The 21,842-nt window shown below is 36.7% G+C and overlaps 1 protein-coding gene across 10 annotated transcripts in view; it reads right to left on the reverse strand.

The window, feature by feature from the left end:
* The window catches only part of TCF12 (transcription factor 12), a 376,270-nt gene that overhangs the window by 252,895 nt on the left and 101,533 nt on the right, over nt 1–21,842 (reverse strand). For 5 of the 10 annotated variants that reach the window (XM_042941923.1, XM_042941925.1, XM_042941924.1 and 2 more), the window contains exon 4: nt 3,299–3,418. The exons of 4 other annotated variants lie outside the window; for them this stretch is intronic. In XM_042941923.1, the coding sequence (XP_042797857.1) occupies nt 3,299–3,418 (120 nt within the window). Of the gene's footprint in view, nt 1–3,298; nt 3,419–13,565; nt 13,633–21,842 lie in introns of those variants that run through there. One more of the 10 variants, XM_042941926.1, reaches the window with a different exon arrangement.

Here is a 21,842-nt window from a genome sequence, read left to right on the forward strand (position 1 = left end):
TACAGAGCCCGACGCGGGGCTTGAATTCGTGAACCACAAGATCATGACCTGAACCAAAGTTGGATGCTTAACCACCTGAGCCACCCAAGGGGCCCCTTAACTTAATTATCTTGAGTTTCAGTACCTTATAGTTAAGTCCACTAATCATCTGATAACCAGCCATCAATTAACAGGAAGAGCAGAAAAGTAAAGATTCTTCTATTCACACACTAACCAACAGCAAAAAATAGTCTTGGAAACTCAAGAAAACCTGAAAATTTTATCGATTTCAATTTGCATTACTTAGGTAACCCAAGTTTTCCCAAGAAAAGAGCAGCTATTTGCTTAAAGAACTACTAACTGTATGCAAATCCAAACAGGAACTACCAAACTAACATGGTGATCAATAATGCAAGACAGCTCACTAATAAACTTAAATTATGTATTACTTATACCTGAATTTCACTATCACCATATCACTAAATAACTTCAGGACGAACAGCTTTAGTCAAGCATTCTTTTAGACAGCAAATAGCATTTACAGATTAAGTGTCAATTCATGGGATCCATTTCTGAACCACTTCTAGTTCTTCTCTTTCCTAATAGATATTCTAGTGTTTACTTTTGAACCTGTACAATCCCTGACAAATGTATGCAGAGCTGTGAAAGTACAGGTATTTAATTAATGGCACATTTTTAGGATTAAATAAGCAATGCTGCCAATTTTTACTAACATTCCATAAAATACTCTTAAGTTAAAAAAAAAAAATAACCTTCTTTCTTTCTTCCGGTTGTTCATGTCCTTTCAGTTCCTTGCAGTTAAGTAGGAAACTTTTACACTTTAGAAAATAAAATATAAGACAAACTATTACACACCAAGAGTGGCTCTAAAAAGAAGAAAAAGAAACTAAACATCTTGCCACCAGTGTTCACACCAAATTACTCACTTCAGTGATAAGGTGGGAAAAGAGGGAAAAGATTAAAACATTCCCCATGGAACCAGTAATACCCAAGGGCAAAGGAGTCCAGGATTTACCGCTGCTGAATAAACATTCCACATTACCACCACAATATAATATGACTTGCTTTCAAATTTTATTTTGTTTATTAAATTCTCATACAGTAAAACTGAATTTCCCTCCCTTTTGGTGTACAGTTCTATGAATTTCAACATAATTATAGTTTTCAGCCAGTATTTTTTTTCAGCCAAACATGTTTTCTTTCTGTGTTGCACTGTTTCTCCTCTCCTTCTGGTACTCCAATGACACAAATGTATGCCCTTATGTCACTGGCCCACGGTTTCCTGACAACTTTTTTTCTATCATTTTTCTCTTTATTGTTCACATTGGAAAATTTCTATTGACCTATAAAGTTCAGTGATTCCTCCCTCTTTAATCTCTATTCCGCTATTGTATTGATCCATCCATCCAGTGACTTTTTTTACTATGACTTTTGTATTTTTCAGTTAAATTTTTATTTGGCTCCTCTTTAAACTTTTTATTTCTTTGCTGATACTTTTAGTTTAACACTTATTGCAGGGGTATCTGGCTTATTCATGTGTTTTTATAACACATGGTTTTAAGTTTATATCTATATTATAATGCCTCTTCCAATGTGATTTGAGATATTTGTGGTTTTCATGTTAATTTTGAATTATATCCTTGATATTCTGAATAATATGTTATGAAACTCAGAATCTTCTTAAATCCTATAGAGTACACTGAAGTTTTCATTTTCATAGGCAGTTGACCTGATTAGGTTCAAGCTGCAAGTTCCAATATGCTTTCTATAGGTTGTGAGTCCAGCATCAGTCCAGTTTTCAAAGCCTTTCTATGTGGATTTTTCCTGTGAGTGCGCCACCCAGTGGTCAATATGCAACCTGGGTGGAGTTTTATCCTATATCTCAATTTTCTGTGTTTGAAATGCTGAGTAGGATCACATCTTTGCATTTGTACCAACTGATAGGGAGCTCAGGTTTTTGTACACAACTTCATGAGTCTCCTTCCCAAGTTCTTTTCTTTTCTACTTGGCACTTTCCAATTTCCTGAATACGACCCTTTTTGGCCTTCCAGCCAGGAACAGTCTACATCTATTCCCATGCCTGTCTGATGCGAAACATGGGAGGACAAACTAAAAAAAAGCAATGGAGTTTGCCTCTAACCTCTTGGATCTACAGTTCCAGCAAACAGTAAGATTCCCTTCCCTCAGCCTTTTGACTCCTGCAGATACCTACTGCAAATTGATGTCATTAACATATGACTCTTGAAAGGGAGTTGTGACAAAATGTAGACAAAGGAAAGAAAAAAAAAAAGTGGGTGAACTTTTCATGCTTTCTCATTCCTCAAACCAAAACTAGAGGGCTTATGGATCTCATTCTGTCTGTATCACAATGCTTAGTTCCAGGTCTCTGTCTGCGATGACATTAGGTCAGGGAATCCTGAAGGTTTGGTGGTATTTTGAAAACTGTTGTTTTTTTTCCCCAATCTGCTTGCTGCTATTTACCATGCATTCTATCCAGGTTTTACAATTATATTAAGTTGTAAAGAAAGAGTAGTGTGTATTTATTCCATATTATCCAGAACCAGAGGATACTAGCCATTTTTAAAGAAGTAAAAAGTACCCTACATTTCCTACTTTCTAAATTCTGAGTTATAGGTCTCTCAGCTTAAAGATAATTTCTTTTTTTTTTTTTTAATTTTTTTTTTCAACTTTTTTTATTTATTTTTGGGACACAGAGAGACAGAGCATGAACGGGGGAGGGGCAGAGAGAGAGGGAGACACAGAATCGGAAACAGGCTCCAGGCTCCGAGCCATCAGCCCAGAGCCTGACGCGGGGCTCGAACTCACAGACCGCGAGATCGTGACCTGGCTGAAGTCGGACGCTTAACCGACTGCGCCACCCAGGCGCCCCTAAAGATAATTTCTAATATCCAACTATGGTGAGAAGTGAGGTCAGAAAGACCCAGAATATTGATTTAATTTCCCAAACTTCAAGCTAAACAATCTTTTTAGCAGAGCTCTTGGCTACAAAGGTGATCACTGACTAGCACATCAGCCAAATGCAAAGAAGGAAGTGTTTATGTGAGTTCCACAAGGCCACATCAGGGCCTTAGCAATCACCTGACACGAGTCAACATTCTGATAACAGGAGTAGCCCAAAGCACTTAAAAAAGTAAAGGTAAGAAGTACAAAACTATGGAACTAGCAGCATGGGGTTTCCAAACTTCATAAAAACATTTCCATGTTGTTTGCTTCATGAATACAAATAATAGTATTACTTTATTTAGATGAAAAGTCTACTGCAGAAATAATCACTCACATATTAAACATTGGCAAATAAGTAGCTGCCTTAAGTGACATGGCAAGCGGCTCGCATCAACCACAGTATGTCCAAGATCAGGCAATTGGTTGGAGTCCCTAGTTGCCCAAATGGCAGGATCTGATGAGTAAAGAAAGGTTGATTAATCCAAAATATCTAATACTCGCCAGTCCAATTGCCTAAAAGCCTACCACCGTAACACTTATACATATATGCATTACTATGGTTATTATGTACATTCTAGATACTATGCTGTATTCTAATTATAAAATTAATGTTGAGTGAGTGTTACATGTAAATAATGCAATTAGATATTAAGCTAGATTTTCAATGTGACTACTCCTAGGCAAAAATAGAGAAGGAAGACGAAAAAGAAGAAGAAGAGAAGGAGAGAATAAGAAGGAGGAGGAGGAACGGAGGGAAAGATGAGGAGGAGGTTGGGAAGTAGAGGGGAAAGTAGAAGGGGAGGAGGAAGCTCAAAAGGAAACATACTGAAATGTTTACAGTATTTGGGTTTCAGCAGAGAAACAGTATCTTTCCCATTTTTCTTCCTGCCTACACTTTTGAAATTTGCTCTAATAAACAGAATTACTTCCAAAATAATAAACATTTATTAATAATAAGTCAAACTACAAACAATTACCATACGACCCTTAAGTCCTACTCCTGAGTATTTAGCCTATAGAAATGAAAACTTATGTTCACAAATGTTCATTGCCATTCTAATCACACTCTCCCAAAACGGTAAACAACACAACTATTCCTTTAACAGGGGTAAAAAGCAAAACAAAACAAAACAAAAAACAAACAAAAAAAAACTGTGGCACATCCACCTAATGTAATACTACTCATCAATAAAAGGGCACAAACTACCACATTCAACAACATAGTTGTATCTCAAAGTTAATATATTCAGTATAAGAAGTCAGTCTCAAAATGTTACACACTGCATTTTTTTAAGTTTATTTACTTTGAAAGAGAGAGAGAGAGAGAGACCGTGTATAAGTGGGGAAAGGGCAGAGAGAGAGGGAGAACAAGAGAATTCCAAAAAGGCTCCACACTACCAGCACAGAGCCTGACACAGGGCTCGAACTCACAAACCACAAGATCATGCATGACCTGAGCTGAAATCAAGAGCTGGATGCTCAACTGAGCAACCCAGAGGTCCCTACATACTGCATTATTATATTTATATAAAGCTCTCAAAAAGATAAAGCTACAGTAATAAAGAACAGATTAGTGTTTCCCAGGGATTTATATGTAAGAAAAGGGAGAGGGGTCTGGGTGGCTCAGTTGGTTAAGAGTCCAACTTCGGCTCAGGTCATGATCCTGCGGTTTGTGAGTTCGAGTCCCATGTTGGGCTCTGTGCTGACAACTCAGAGCCTGGAGCCTGCTTCAGATTCTGTGTCTCCCCCTCTCTCTGCCCCTCCCATGGTCATGCTCTGTCTCTCAATGATAAATAAATGTTAAAAAAAATTTAAAAAGAGGTAAGAAAAGGGGGAAAATAGCATGAGCTAGTTTTGGGGGGGTAATAATTATTTTGAATCTTGATTGTGATAGGACTCACATGAATCTATACATGTGTTAAATCAATAGAAGTACACACGCATACACACCAAAAAGAAGTCAATTTTATTATACATTAATTTTTAAAATAAAATTTAAAACCAACCCTACTGAAGAACTCATATAGACTGTTACAAAAATATGTATTTTTTCAAACAACAGGATTGTAAGAGTAGCAAAAAAATAATAAAAAAGAATCAATAAAATTCAAATCAAATTCTAGCAAGCTTATGTGAAATAAATGTATATGGAAATACAAAGGCTCAGAATAGGCTAAATAATTTTTAAACAGAGAAACAAAGTTGGACTCACTTATAGTATCTGTCTGATCTTATGATTTACTCTAAACCAACAATAATCAAGACACTATGTGGTAGGTATCGATGAGATATACTGATCAATGAAAGAGAACAGAGTCCAGAAATGGAACCATACATATGTGGTCAAATGATTTTCAGCTAAGACACTAAATGAAAGGACAGTTTCAAACATTGGTGTTAAAACAACTGAGTATTTATGGAAGAAAAAAAAAAAAGAACTTTAACCCCTATCATACATTTTACACAAAAATTTGAAAAGGCTCAGAGACCTAAACATGAAATCTGAAACTGTAAAACTTCTGAAGAAAACAGGGGGAAAATCCTCGTAATTTTGGAATAAACAAAGATTTTTTTTTTAGACAGAACACAGAAAGCTTTAATCACACAAAAAATTTAATAAATATAATTTCATCAAGATTATGGCCTAATTGCCCTTCAGAAGACTGTTAAGAAAATGAAAAGACAGAAAATAAGAGAAAACATCTTATACCCAAAATTATGAGAAGCGCTTTACTCAACTAAAAGCTGACAATTTAAAAATTGGCAAAGAAGATACAGGAATGGACAATAAGCACATGAAAAGACGGTTAACATCATCAATCATCAGGGAAACACAAGCTAAGATGAGATACTACCACATACTCATATGAATGGCTAAACTTAAAGCAAGTGTTAGAAGATGCAACTAGAACAATTAGAACAATCATGCATTGCTTGTAGAGGGTAAAAAAACACAACCACTTTGAAAAGCAGTTCTCCAGTTTCATAGAATATGAACCATACACTTACAACATGACCCAGAAACTCTGGGTATTTATTCAGGTATAACTGGGTATTTATTCAGGTATAACGAGTATTTATTCAGGAATAACAAAAACCAATGTCCAGGGGCACCTGGGTGGCTCAGTCAATGGAGCATGCAACTCTTGGCCTTGGGGTTGTGTGCTTGAGCCCTACATTGGGTACAGAGATTACTGAAAAGTAAAAACTTTTTAAAAAAAAAAGTATATAAAAAGCTGGGCGCCTGGGTGGCTCAGTAGGTTGAGCGTCCGACTTTGGCTCGGGTCATGATCTCACAGCTCTTGAGTTCAAGCCCCACATATGGCTCTGTGCTGACAGCTCAGAGCCTGGAGCCTGTTTCGGATTCTGTGTCTCCCTCTTTCTCTGCCCCTAACCCACTCACATTCTGTGTCTGTCTCTCTCAAAAATAAACATTTAAAAAAATTTTTTAAAGTATATAAAAAGCTATATAGTAATTCCATAACAGCCTTATTCATAATAGCCAAAACACTGTAAACAATCCAAATATCTACCAACAGATTAATGGATCAATAAACACTGGTATATGTAAAGCTATTACCAAGCAACATAACCAATTTCTGAAGCATGCAACAACATGAATGAATCTCAAAAACATCATTTTAAGTCAAAGAAGCCAGATATAAGAGTTTATTTTATATGATTCCATTATTATAAAGTTATTTCTAGAAGAGCCTAAAACTAATCTACAGTAACATATAATATAACTATTCACAGTGATAAACTAATATCACTAATATAAACTAATTCACAGTGATAGATATCAAATGAATTGTTCCAAGGAATAGGTCTTAATGAAACTGAGTACAAAGGACTATAATAAGACAGCTTTCTAGAACGATGGACATGTTCTACACATCTGTCAAAATAAATCTCAAAAATGCTAAATTACATACTTTAATAAGTGTATGTATTTACAAATAAATGGATTCAGTAAAATTACAGGATACAAAATCAATATAAAGAAATCAGTTGTTTTTCTATATGCTAACATCAGAACAGCAGAAAGAAAAATTAAGAAAACAATACCATTTACAGTTGCATCAAAAAAATAATAACTAGGAATAAATTAAACAAAGGAGTTAAAGACTATACTTTGAAAACTATAAGATATTAATGAAAGAAACTGAAGACTGCACAAATAAATGGCAAGATATACCATGATCATGGACTGGAAGATTTAATACTGTTAAAGCTCCAAAGCAATCTACAGATTTAATGCAATTCTTATCAAAATACCAACATCATTTTTCACAAAACTAAAACAAAAAATTCCTAAAATTTGTATGAAACCACAAAAGACCCCAAATAGCCAAAGCAAACTTAAAAAAAAGGACTAAAGCTGAAGGTATCTAAAATCCAGATTTCAAACTATACTACAAAAGCTGTAATAATCAAAACAGTTCGATACTAGCACAAAAACAGACATACAGATCAATAGAACAGAACAGACTGCCTAGAAATAAACCCACACTTATATGGTCAATTAATCTACAACAAAGGAGGTAAGATTATACAATGGGGGAAAAGACAGTCTCTTCAATAAATCATGTTGGGAAAACTGGACAGCTCCATGCAAAAGAATGAAACAGGACAACTTTCTTAGAACATATACAAAAATAAACTCAAAAGTAATTAAAGACCTAAATGCAAGACCTAAAACCATAAAGCTGCTAACACACACATGCACGTAGACACACACACAGGCAGTAAAACTCTTGGACATCAGTCTTGGCAACATTTTTCTGGATAGCTCTCCCCAGACAAGGAGGAAAAAAAGGAAAAATAAACAATTGGGACTACATTGTGCTATAAAAAGCTTTTACACAGTGAAGGAAAAAACAACAAAATGAAAACAAGCTACTGAATGGGAGAAAATATTTGCAAATGATACAGCCAATAAGGGGTTAATATGCAAAATATATAAAAACTTATACAACTCAATACCAAATATATATATGATCTGATTAAAAATGGGCATAGGACCTAAATAGACATTTTTCCAAAGAAGACAGATGGCCCACAGACATATGAAAAGATGCTCAACATCACTAATCATCAGGGAAATGCAAATCAAAACCACAATGAGATATCACCTCACACCTGTCAGAATGCTAGAATAAAAAAGACAAGAAATAATGAATATTAGCAAGGATGTGGAGAGAAAAGGGAACCTTGTGCACAGTTGGTGGGAATGTAAATTGGAGCAAACACTCTGGAAAACAGTACAAAGGTTCCTCAAAAAACTAAAAATAGAAATACCATACAATCCAGTAACTCCACTTCTGGATATTTACCCAAAGAAAACAAAAACACTAATTAGAAAAGATATATGCACCCCTAAGCTTATTGGAGCATTATTTTTAAAAAAATTTTTAACGTTTATTTATTTTTGAGAGAGAGAGAAAAGAGAGAGAGAGAGAGCGTGAGCAGCGTAGGGGCAGAGAGAGAGGGAGACACAGAATCCCTGAAACAGACTCCAGGCTCTGAGCTGTCAGCACAGAGCCGGACACGGGGCTCAAACCCACAAACCACAAGATTATGACTTGAGCTGAAGTTGGATGCCTAAACGACTGAGTCACCCAGGCGCTGCCCCCCCCCCCCCTTGTTGGAGCATTATTTACAAGCGAAGATACAGAAACAATGTAGGTCTCCATCAATGGACAGGATGGACTAAGAAGATATGGTATATATACATAGTGGAGTACTACTCAGCCCTAAAAAATAAAATCTTGCCATTCACAACAACATGGATGGACATAAAGGATATCAAGCTAAGTGAAATAAGTCAGGCAGAGAAAAACAAGTATCATATAATTTTACTTACACATGGAATCTAAAAACAAAAATACAACAAACAACAAAAAACAGAAGCAGGCAAATAAATATAGAAAACTGGTGGTTGCCAGAGGGCAAAAGGGTGGTGGGATAGGTGAAATAGGTGAAGGGGATTAATAGGTACAAACTTCTTACACTTATCACGATGAGCACTGAGTAATGTACAGAATTAACGAATCTCTATATGGTACACCTGAAACTAATATAACACTGTATGTTAACTATACTGGACAAAAACATACATACATAAATGGTGCAAGCTTCCAGTTATAAAGTAAGTCAGTCACAGGGATGAAAAGTACAGCATATGGAATACAGTTGATAATGTGATAATTTTGCAGGGTGACAGATGGTAACTACATTTATCATGGTGAGCATTTTGTAATGTATATATAATTGTCAAATCACTATGCTGTACACTTTAAGCTGTCAATTATACTTAATTAAAAATTTAAAAATATGCATTTTACTGTGTATAAATGAACACACATGTATATATACTATATACTATATATGTATATATAGTATATACTATATATACATACAACAAAATATACATTTTAAATATATAATTCAATGAAGTATATAAATGAATACATAAAATACATATTGCATTATTACATGCAATAAAATACATACATAAAATAGAATTCTGTACTGAATTAAATTCAATAAACTAAAATTAAGCAAACTCATATAAAGCAAAGTTTAAAACAGACCTATTTTCTGGGTTGAATCTTTGCCCATTAAGGTGTAAATATTCAAACAACTAAATCAAAGAATCTTTATCAGTTACAATGCGAAAGAGTGGTGGGGAAAAATTAACAGAAGCCTCGGGAGTCATGTGGTCTTCCCTTCTGTTTAGTGCAAGAGTCCTACCAACAGCATGCTGGGCTGATGGTTAGAGTAAGTCAGTGAGAGTGTGCTCAGACCTCTCAGGCAGTCAGTCTCACTGCTGAAATCTCTTGTAAAATTCTCTTTGAAAATTCTGATAAAACTGTACCTTTTTGGAGCAGGAGTTGGCCTGTGGATAAATCCAGCCCATTGTCTGTTTTTATAAATAAAGTTTTTTGGAATACAGCCATGCCCACTTGTTTCCCACATATTGTCTATCTATGGCTGCCTTTATGTTTCAGTGGCAGAGTTAAACTGCTGCACACAAAACCCAAAATATTTATCTGGCTCTATACAAAAGTTTTCCTCCCACTGTTCTAGAGGAACACCACAGAAGTCTGTACCCTTTTTTACATGACAGTGCTGAAAAACTTATAGACATTATTAGTCCCATTTGCTTTTAGTCTTTCCTTCCCATTTATTGACTATCACTCCTATGTCACAATTTTCAGCTCAAATCCTAAACATGTACTTCCCAACACTATAACTGATGAATGACCCTCATAAAGTATGAAAATGAATTTATCATCCCATCTAAGATGACAGTGGAACCATTAGCATCTATGATTCATAGCCAACATTTCCATCAATGAGGTTTAAGGTTTCCTTTACCCTTCATGTTCATGAAAAAAAGATGCTTCATTTACTTATTTCTTGCTCCTTCACACTGTTGACACACATATTTTTTACAATAAAAACTTTTAAAAAATAAAACAATGTGCATATATAACACTTTTATAAACAAAAACACTTTATGAGGAGATATCCACAAATTCTTTCAATATAATTTGTCTGGATCTGGAGACCAGATGTTATTTCACATATTTAAAGCTCTTACGTGACAATTTTCTCTTTCTCTACCCTTAGTATTCAACGGTTTGATACAAGCTTTTCCTTTTGAGGATTATTCTGCTGAATGAAACAAAACAGTCTCTATAGTCAAAGTACCAAGGGGAAATTCAGAGAACTGGTACATTGATAAAGAGAGAGCTTAAAAAGAAGCAGGAGGGTATCAAAAGAAACCTCAGCAAGTGTGATTTGGTGAAAAGTGCAAAGGCTCATAGATTAGGCAAGACTAAGCTTGATACAGGTTCTGTTCCTTCTTACCTACATAACACATGATCATAATTTCAAAAGGTAGATGAAGGTGAAGATACAATGAATGAGCCAAGCATTACCTTAAATATTTTTAAACATAAAACTTACTCAGTATTTTGATGTAGGAATCACCTTTATCTACCTTCAGACCTCTATCTGGAAGAACTCCCTCCCATCCCTTACCTGTCTTAACCCAAAGAAGAATAATGAGCTTTCTGACTAGTGTGCATATTTCTTGAATATGTGTAGCTAGTATCATAAAAAAAAAAAAAAAAAAAGCTGACAAACACTACTGATTGGCACTATTCTTCCAACCAAGCCTTGGGATGGTATAAGGCAGAAATTCTGGGTATTTTCTATGTAGTGTTGACAATGGGCAACAGCAGCTCTAAATCCATTAACTCTAATCATTGTATCATTAATAAAGCTGACATTTTAATCTTCATATGCAACTTTCTTACATCTTAATTTTCATTTGGTTCCAAACTCAGGATCAGGACCGTTTTTTTTGAGTATGGGTCCTCTGATTAGTGTTCTGCATTGCCTTTCTTGCATAAATCACACTCATAATGCATTCTCCACAGTGTTCAGCTTGTTAATTTAAAGTAAAGCAAAAACTAATGCATTGGCAAAGAAATAAATTCAGAAAATTCCACATTTGTGTTTTTCCTCCAATTTATTAACAGTGTCTCATTATATCCATCTCAATAGCAAATGTTTTGACTCCATATCATCCAACTCAGCTTTCATAATAAAACAACCTTTGTTAGGAATTCATCAGTTTAATTTTAAATAAATAATTATTAACAGGTCTGGAAACAAATACGACTGACTGTTGGTAAGGACACAACTCATATGATTAGAGCACAAGCATGAATGCATGCTAGAGTATAACTGATCAGACAGAAATGACCAATAGAGCCATCATCATCAGTCCATGTATTTTCTAGTGGGAAAACTGGTAAAGAGAGCTTCAATGTCTTCAATATCTTCATGTTTAAAATGGAGATACCACTATCCCTCTTTTAAGATTCCCCTGAGGGTTGGGGCAACCAGGTGGCTCAGTCAATTAAGCATCTGACTCCTGATTTTGGCTCAGGTCATGATCTCATGCTTTGTGGGATGAAGCCGCATGTCAGGCTCTGTGCTAATAAAGCCTGCTTGGGATTCTCACTCTCCCTCTCTGTCTCTCAAAATAAATATATGAAAACTTTAAAGATTCTCATGAGGGTTAAACGAAATATTAGGTATAAATTGCCTAGAGAAGTAAGTGGCACAAACCAGGTGCTCAATAAATACATGAGGTCAGCAATGAACCAAGCCCCATATCTAAACAGAATCTTTATAACACAAGCTAGTTTTATCTGAATAATCTACTTAAGGTAAAAACTTGGAATGTTGTTGGGGGTCATTTCCCATAAAACAAGGTAACCTTTCAGTATGGGCAAGAAAAACAAATTTTGAAACTTCCCCAAGAGCATAAATATGACATTTAATGCCTCTACAGATCAATAGAGAGGAAAACTCTCAACATCCTAAAAAACCACCTGGCACTCTGCAGATTACTCCATTCCCACCTGTATGAGCCAGAAATAACAACCTGTTCTCCTTTCAGTTCAGAAATCCCATAAAATCAGGATATACTATTTCCTTCTACTAGTCTCATAGTCTGATAAGACAGAATCCATCTAGGAAATACAGTCACCAGGGTCTAAAAGGAAGAGGGAAAGGAAAGGGAAGGGGAAGGGGAAGGGGAAGGGGAAGGGGAAGGGGAAGGGGAAGGGGAAGGGGAAGGGGAAGGGGAAGGGGAAGGGAAGGGGAAGGGAAGGGGAAGGGAAGGGGAAGGGAAGGGGAAGGGGAAGAGAAGGGAGCATGGAGGGAGGGAGGGAAGGAGGGAGGGAATTATTCAGAATTATACTTATTACCATTATAGGCCAGGCCTAAAGTATACTAAATATAACTTCGTATCTGCTAGGTTTCAGTCACTGCAGTAAAGTCATATAAAGACCAAAAAACTCACCTCTTTGTAAAGAACAAGACTTTTGCCCTGGTTCCTATGCTACATAAACAACGCTTTTCTGTTACAGATTCTGAGGCACAGATTTTACTGTGAGCACCAGTCCTGACTGTTTCCTCACAGTGGGTGAGAATTCTGATCCAACCTATATACTAGGCCACTGTAAATGCCAATGTTTCCTTTCCCACTAGTCATGTAATCTACTGTCTTCCAATTTCACTATGATACTCTATGATACTCTAACCTTAGCTTGGCCCTTGAATCTAGAAACACTTTAAAGGTTCTGCCTCACTCTCAGTTCCAACTAAGTCCTCTCTTCACTCATATTCTGTCCGATAGCCAAGAAAAATGCTCAAACCTTACACATTTGAATTCTTAAACTTTCTTTAAAAAAAAACTGAAATTTTTGTGAGCATGAATCCATAATTTTGTCCTGTGTGGGGCACAAAAGAAGCAGAAAAGAGAATTCCCACCCTCAGAATGCTCTTAATCTAATTAAAGAGAGAATACATGGTGAAAGAAATAAACATGAAATTAGTATTACATCAAGTCTAAAAAAAAGTAAAGGTACTATGTGTCTTACCTCCACCATCCACCTCATGTAATACAAAAATTAAAGCTTATTACCCTTAACTTGAAAACTGATTGCTCCTGTTGATTTTGAAGCTCTTGACAAGGATAGCAATACCACCCTCTGCTTCTTATTCACACTTACTCATCCCTCTTCCATGAAGTCTTCCCCGATTAACTAGAAGAGAGCTGAGCATTGTTCCACCTACACACAGTCTCAAAATTCTTCCATGTCTGCCACCTGAAATAACATGCTTTCCTAACTGCCCATGTAGAAAAATAAACCACTTAAACAATCTATTTATTTAATTGAGCACATTTCCCAAGTGATATTATTCAGCTAGCTGGCTATTTAGCTTTGGATAGGTCACAATGGTTCTCTATTGCTTGTCTACCATAGAGTCCTTGAACATTTGCAAACTTCATGTTTGAGGCAAAATATATAATCTAAGGAAATTACGCAGCAAGTTAATAATAATAGGGTTCTCCCTCACTGCTTTTACATTTTTTCAAAAGGGAAAAAAAAAGCACCTTTTGAAAAAGACATCCCTACCAATATGTGTCAAATTTTGCCACGTAAGGTATTACTTCCCTGACTTAGGGAAGTATAAACACAAGGTTTATGACATAAATGACTCTCCACAAGAGGACCTCAAGATGCACTCAATACATTTGCCTCTGCTTCTACCCCAATTATCTGCAGGTTCACCACTTATCTCCTGACCACAAGCTGTAACATTGAGTGAGCTACATAAACACAGCACACATGTTCTAGATTTTCTTAGACAATCTCTAGCTCATATGCTTGCTTCCCGCCACCATGGGAATGTCAAATGTACAATGAAATGTGATTGAATTATTACAAATTTTTAAGATTTTATGAATACAAATAATGTCTAATGAAAGGAATTAAATGCTACTGATTTGCTGTTCAAAACACATGGTCACTACATTTACAAATAAAAGGCAGTGAGCAAAATACATCTGAAACATCTTCAATACTGCCCACTAAACAGCTGTGCTTTGGCCAATGCTGGCCACATATTAGAACGTGGCATTATTTCTCCTTAGATGGATTTCTAAAATTCAAGTTGATACCAGGCTAACTCCACCCCTTCTTACCAGACTACCAAACTCAAAAACAGCTTGGTCTTGATTTCTTTACAAAAGGCCCAATAAAGTACAGTCCACCCAGGATCAGCAGAGGAGGGTAGGACAAAAGATGATACCCAGTGTGGTCAAAAATTTGCATGTAACTTCTGACTTCCCCAAAACTTCACTACTAATAGCCTACTGTTTACTGGAAGCCTTAGCAATAACATGAACAGTTGATTAACACATATTTCACATATGTATTATATACTGTATTCTTACAATAAAGCTGGAAGAAAAAATGTTGAGAAATTATACAGAAAATACATTTACAGTACTATACTGTGTTTATTGAAAAAAAAAATCCTCATGTAAGTGGACCCAAACAGTTCAAATCCATGTTGTTCAAGGGTCAAGTGTAAACTTAATCCTCCCCTAATTGTTGGTCAGCATAGACCTTTTACCTCATTTAAGGTTTCTATCCTCCTACTTGAGCACAGAATCAGAGGGCTCTCCTTAATTGAAAAGAATCAGTACTTAAGTGTGTGGCTCATCAGTATCAAAAGCAATACCTTTGTTGTTCCTAATGTAATTCCAGTCTCTTCTGCTTGTTTGGTTTTGTTGTGTTTTATTTTGTTTTCCAATGACTACCTTTTGATTGGCTTTCAAAGATCTTTGGCCTAAAATGCAAAATTTAACAGCTTCTTACTGGGTTATCCTTGCACTCCCTGGAGTTTACAGAGGCTTGCCAAATTAATCTGGTGTCCTTTGCCTTCTCTCCCAGATTGTATTTATGGACAACCCCTTATCCTGGGCGAAGAAGAAATGAGTAGAGAAGGAAATAGTATTTTATAAATGTTTCAGTCCAAGTACATAAATGTACTGTCTCAGACTCACTGGGCAGAGTTCAGTCCAAAAGATGACAAGAAAATGTGTAGAATAAGTGCATTCTTCAGGCAATAAATCTAGACTTCACAATTCCTGAGGTTGTTTCCATTTTTGTTGTTGTTGTTTTTTACTATTATCAACAACCCTGCAGTGAACATCTTTGTACATCTATCTTGCAAGTATATTTAAAGGAAATAATGTTGGGCTAGAGTAATACAGCAGGGTTCTACAAAGTTTTTCTTAAAGGGACAGGTAATTATTTTTGACTTCCTGGTCTATACAGTCTCTGTTTCAACCACCCAACTTTGCCTTGTAGTGCAAAAGTAGCCATAGATAGACAATACAAATATAGATGGGTGAGACTGTATTACAATAAAATTTTATTTACAACAACAGGCAGCGAGCCAGATTTGGCCTCAGGACTAGGGTCCCTTACTAGAGGTAATATACCTTTAAATGGCAGTCCCAGGCTGAAAGTTACATGCATTTGACATCTTTACTGCTATTCAAATGGACTGCTTTTTAAATAGACATCTGGGGCCCCCAAATGGACACTCCAGAGACAGCAGTCATTATCTCAGTGTTAAGAACAGGGAAGGGTCTGAGATTTTGCCGTACTTCTAAGCTAACAAGGTAAACCATCACAGTTTGATAGATGCAGGCAGACAGGAGACTAGTGACTCAGAGATAAACTACTTTATTAGTCATATAATAGCACACAGCATGAGCATCAGCATATTTGCGTCAGATCCCCATACCCCCACATCCCATAGCAGCCACTTGATGAGTCCAAATAGATATGTGCACAGTGGGTTTACAGAAGAGAAAATCTGAGTTTAAGGAGCCCAAATCTTTTATGGTATGCAGTGAGCATGCCTGACCTTTGCCTAGAGAGACATTATCTCTATGATACTGAACAGTAAAACATACCTGACCTTTGCTCCAGAAAAAGACACTATGTCTATTTTCCAAGACTGTTTACTATATAAGCATCCTTGAAAGGATATTCCAGAACAAAGGCAGTCAGTGCCTCTGCTTGCAAAACATGCGGAAATGTAAAAGGCCCATGGAAAACTTCCAATACTATGTATCCCTTGTTTCTATATTGTCACAAGCTCCTAGCAAATTTTTCCAAAGCATTCCACTTTATTGACCAAGGTGATTAATCTGATTAACAAAGGTAGGACCAGATCTATTTTATTTGTCTTACTGATCATGAAACTAAGACTACTACTATAAAAAGGGCTCCAAAGCAACAAGATAAGGCCAACCTGCAATACTGAATCCACCATGCCCTCCAGGGTCCTAGGTCAAAGAAGCTGAACAAATCCCATAAACCATCAAGGTCTACTTCAGAAATCCAAGTGGCTTTCTCCTTATGTGTCTGACCTTTCCACTTAGATGGAAAGCATTAACCCAGGTACAAGAGCACGGATTAGCAATCACACAGAATCTGCCTGGCCCACAAGGAAATCTAAGGCAATTCTGTCATCCATAATAACCCTGGCTAGTGACTTGTGGCTGACTTGAACACCTTCTAGAGACATGGTAGTATCATTGATCACTTCAGCTAAAGTTAGAGACCGGTTCCATAACACCTATCCTAACTGGATGACTCCAACACAGGGATAAATGCCTGCAGAGCACAGAATTAGTCATCCCTCCAAGAAGTTCCCCCAAGTAATCAAGATTAGCCTAATTTTGGAGGAATCTCTAGAAGCATTTGAAAACTATGTTTCATTAAATACTCAAAGGTTTCTTACAACTTGTGTTTATAGTACAAGTCACTGTTTTTGGTAAGGAAGCAAACTGATGCCTAGCTTCCCATACAAGAAGTACAACGCCAGTAGTGCTTAATGTACCCCTGGAAAGAGTGTTGTTTACAATCATTGGAGACCCACAAATGGGACCTAAATCAGTCAGTGGTACATGCTGACAGTGCTTCAAATGCCATTTAACAGGCCGATGTGCTTTCGGATTTCCAGTTTAGTTTGAACAGTTTAGTTCTTATTCTTTGGAAAGACTGCTTAAGAAAAGTCAGGCCAACCTATCTTGTTTGTCCAAACATCAGCCAGCTGGCATTTAGCCACTTCATGGAATGACTGAACAAGGGCTACTGGAATGGGTGCAAGGAAGGCATGTGGAGGTGTTGACAGGTGTTTTGTGTGGGAGGTACAGAAGTTGGGGTCATCCCCTGCTGCTTCCAACAGACTTCTCAATAAAGTTAAGAGGAATGACAAATCATGGTCAGAGCCATGTAGAGATGGACAGCATACACAGTACTCAGTTCAATGTAAGGCACTTGTGGCAGTTTGGGAGAGCTGCAGCAGGAAGTTTTCGTTCTTAAGGAAGGCTCTGGGGGAGATTCTTCAAAGCGAAGACAACTCCTACTTCCCAGGTTTTAAGGTATTCCCTACTTAGGACCCAGGGAAAACTGGTGTGTCACATTCCAGTAACCATACATTCAATCTACATCTAATAATTTCCTCCTCAGACCCAGACTTTTCATCTGGAAAAGTAAAATGCAAAAGAAACAAGGGCTTTTTTTTTTTAAATAAAAATTCCAGGGAACCACTATTCACTCCTCTACTTTAATCCCCATGAGCCATTGTAGGGAAACTTGCTGATCAGTATATTTGACCAAATGGTCATTATTCTTATAACCTAGGACCCTAGAATCCAACAAAAAAATTTATGTGGCTGAAAGAGAATTTTGAATCCCCTAAGACCTTTTTATATAAGATAGATTGCCACCTGAAGGGTGTACCTGCAGCTACTTTTAGGTTATTTTTTTAAAGTTTACTTATTTATTTTGAGAGAGAGAGAGAGAGAGAGAGAGAGAGAAAGAGAAAGAGAAAGAGAGCACGCATATGAGCAGGGGAGGGGCAGAGAGAGAGGAGGAGACAAAATCCCAAGCAGGCTCCATTGTGTCAGCAGACAGCCTAACATGGGGTTCAATCTCATGCACCTCAAGACCATGACCTGAGCCATAATCAAGAGTTGGAAGCTTACCCAGATGAGCCAGCCAGAGACCTTTAGGTTATTTTTAAATTATTTTTTTAATGTTTATTTATTTTTGAGATACAGTGACAGAGAGTGAGCAGGGGAGGGGCAGAGAGAGAGGGAGACACAGAATCTGAAGCAGGTTCCAGGCTCTGAGCTGTCAACACAGAGCCTGGGGCAGAGTTCAAACCCACGGACCATGAGATCATGACCTGAGCCAAAGTCAGATGCTTAAATGACTGAGCCACTCTGGCGCCCCTCCCCTAGGTTATTTTTAAAAAGACCCATGATGCCCAGTGATATTCAAGGTGGGTTTGTGTAACTCCCCACCCCCTTTATCCTGATTATCCAAAAAGCAGCCAAAAAGAGATGATCCCCCTTTCTGGGGATACCTTCATTCAATGACCAAACCACTTACTAAAGTATGTGGATTAGGAGGAAGTGAGGGGAGGTCAGAAACTTTTTGAGTCAATTTTTAGACAATTCCAACACTAAACAATACTGGATGCCTGTAGATTATTGGCAATGTGAAAGGTCCTCTGAATACCTTGACTCTCAGCCAACTGTTGAGTGGCTTTGGGAATTAAAGGTGTATCATTGCTAAGATGTACATGGTCTGACAAACTGAACACATGACATGGATTAGTTTCAATGGCCACAATGGTGTGGCTAGAACTGGCTGATCAGACTGGTACAACAACACTGTAATCCGAAAAAGTGTCAACAGCAGTGAGGCACTACTAATAGTTCCAAGAAGGAGTCAAAGGTTTAATGTCACACAGAATGTGGCTTCTATCACTGCAAGACAACAGGACCGACTTCTGGAAAGAGCCACAGTGGGGCATACAGCAGTGGCCTTTGCACAAGAAACATAAAACTGTTTTACTTTGTGCCCAACACCAGTACCTTACACCTAACCATTTTTAAGAGATGATTATCAACTTGCTAAGCCATTTAGATTCCACTGAATCCATTGTAAAGAGCAATGTTACCACTTTAACTTTAAATGTCAATACCAAACACCCAAATTACATCCTTTGCAATTATTAAACTTATAATTAAAAGTTTAGATGTCAACTTAAAAATGTACAAAGAGTTTCTTCAGATTTAAAAAAAAGTCTAAAGAATTTCTCTGTATTATGGTATCTTGTCTATATTATGGATGAAACCCTATAATTTCAGTACTTCAGGCATGGTTTTTGAGAAAACATATGACTTTCAAAATGCTTCATTTTGCTAAAAAAGCCTAGTTGTTAAGCCCATTTTCTTGCTGCAAAATCCTATTATCCCCAAAGTCTGTGACAATACCTGATACTTAGTAGGCAAAAATATATTCACTGAATTCTGCCTTCCTAACACACCCCATCCCCACCTCACCCTAAGCAGATTAAATGCCCCAAGACAACCAGGGAGAAGATCCTGTATACGGAAATGCAAAAGAGAAAAACACATTACCTTTCTTTTTACTCATAATTTTATACAATTTCACAAGGAAACAAAACTGTAGCCTCTCATATAGAAAATTCTCAAAACATTTTTAAAGCATTTATTCTTAGCAAAGGGAACCCTCATGCACTGTTGGTGGGAATGTACAATAGTGCAACCACTATGAAAAACAGTATGGAGGTTCCTCAAAAAATTAGAAATACCATACCATTCTATTCCATTACTAGGTAGTTTTTACCCAAAGAAATCAAAAGCACTAATTCAAAAAGATATATACACTCCTATGTTTATTACAGCATTATTTACAATAGCCAAGATGTGGAAGCAACACAAATGTCCATCAGTAGACAAATGGATAAAGATGTGGTCTGTATACAATGGAATATTACTCAGCCATGAAAAAGAGGAGATCTTGCCATTTGCAGCAACATAGATGGACATAGAGGGATTATGCTAAGTAAAATAAGTCAAAGACAAATACAGTATGATTTCACTTATAGGTGGAATCTAAAAACAAAAACAAACAAAAAACAGAAATAGACCCATAAATATGAGAACAAACTGGTTGCTGACAGAGGGAGAGGTTAGTTGGGATGGGCCAAATAGGTGAAGGGCAGTGGAAATATAGGTTTCCAGTTACAGAATGACTAAGTCACTTGGGTAGGATGAAAGGTACAACATAGGGAATACAGCCAAAGGTACTGTAATAGTGTTGTATGGTGGGAGATGGTAGCAACACTTGTGGTAAACATAGCATAACATATAGAGTTGGTGAATGTTGTACACCTAAAACTAATGTAACACTGTATGTCAAATATATTTCAATAAAAAAAATTGTAATAAAATAATATTTAATCCTAAATAAAAAACAGATTTATTCTTAGAGGCTCTCAGTAATTCTTTAAGGCAGTTAAAGTAAGCCAGGTCTCATACCCTTCCTCAGAAAAGGAGAAAGGAAAATGATGTAACTTATAATAAAGGCACAAAGGTAACCACAAAGAGAAATAAGCCAAAAAAGTAACTACACCAGACTCAACAAAATTTTCCTATAGAGAATATTATGGTGTGCCACCCAATATTAATGAAGGACTCACTGCCTCACCTACTGTGAGTGCATGAACAATAGAGAACAGTTTTGCCTATGTCTCTTTCTAGACAGCCCACATACAATGACATCCATGCAAAGCTATGAAGGCCTGGCAATTTAAATCCAATGCAGGACAACTCTGAAGGAACAATCTACCTACTGAATTCACAGTACACTTGGTCGAGAATGTCACTCGGCCTGAATCACAATTAAACTTTATCATCTGTACAATCCTGCTTCCTTCCTTTCCTTTTCACAGATGTTGATCCCAAGGACATTCGATGAACATCCTGTAAGCTAAGCTCTATCTCAGGCTTCCCATGGAATCTGCAATAATTCCCAAGAGCCACACCTGTAGATTTGTAGAACACACAAGAGTTAAAATACCTTTAAGAGTTTCTACTCATACATTCTAATGGTTGGAGAAACAACACTGTAAAAAGAAAATACCATCACTATTTCTCTGATAGTCCTAATTGAACCAAAATAATTTCCTTAAAAAAAAAATCAGTACACTGCAAAAGTTATGAACATGTAAAAGACCTCAGTGTTTACACCTACTAGCACTGTTTTCCAGGCTGGGACAACATTTCTTTCCTTCGAAATCCAAGGAGCAGTCATTGAACGTACTAATTTAGTTTATTAAACGTCAGGTTATTCATAGTCTTATGTTTTACATGATCTTCATATTTTAATTTCTAATTATAATACATATTCTCCATTTACATATTCTATTGTCTCTAAACAAATTAAAATTCAGAAAGATATTCTGCCCATTAAGATCCCTTAAGAGGAAGGAAATACTTTCCTGAAATGTAACAGCAGAAACTAAACATTTAGAAATCATTTAGTCATCATACTGGTAAAAGTATCATTTCATATAAATCTCATTCCAAAAAGCAAAAT

Source organism: Panthera leo, chromosome B3, assembly GCF_018350215.1.
Source record: "Panthera leo isolate Ple1 chromosome B3, P.leo_Ple1_pat1.1, whole genome shotgun sequence".
Lineage (NCBI taxonomy): Eukaryota > Metazoa > Chordata > Mammalia > Carnivora > Felidae > Panthera > Panthera leo.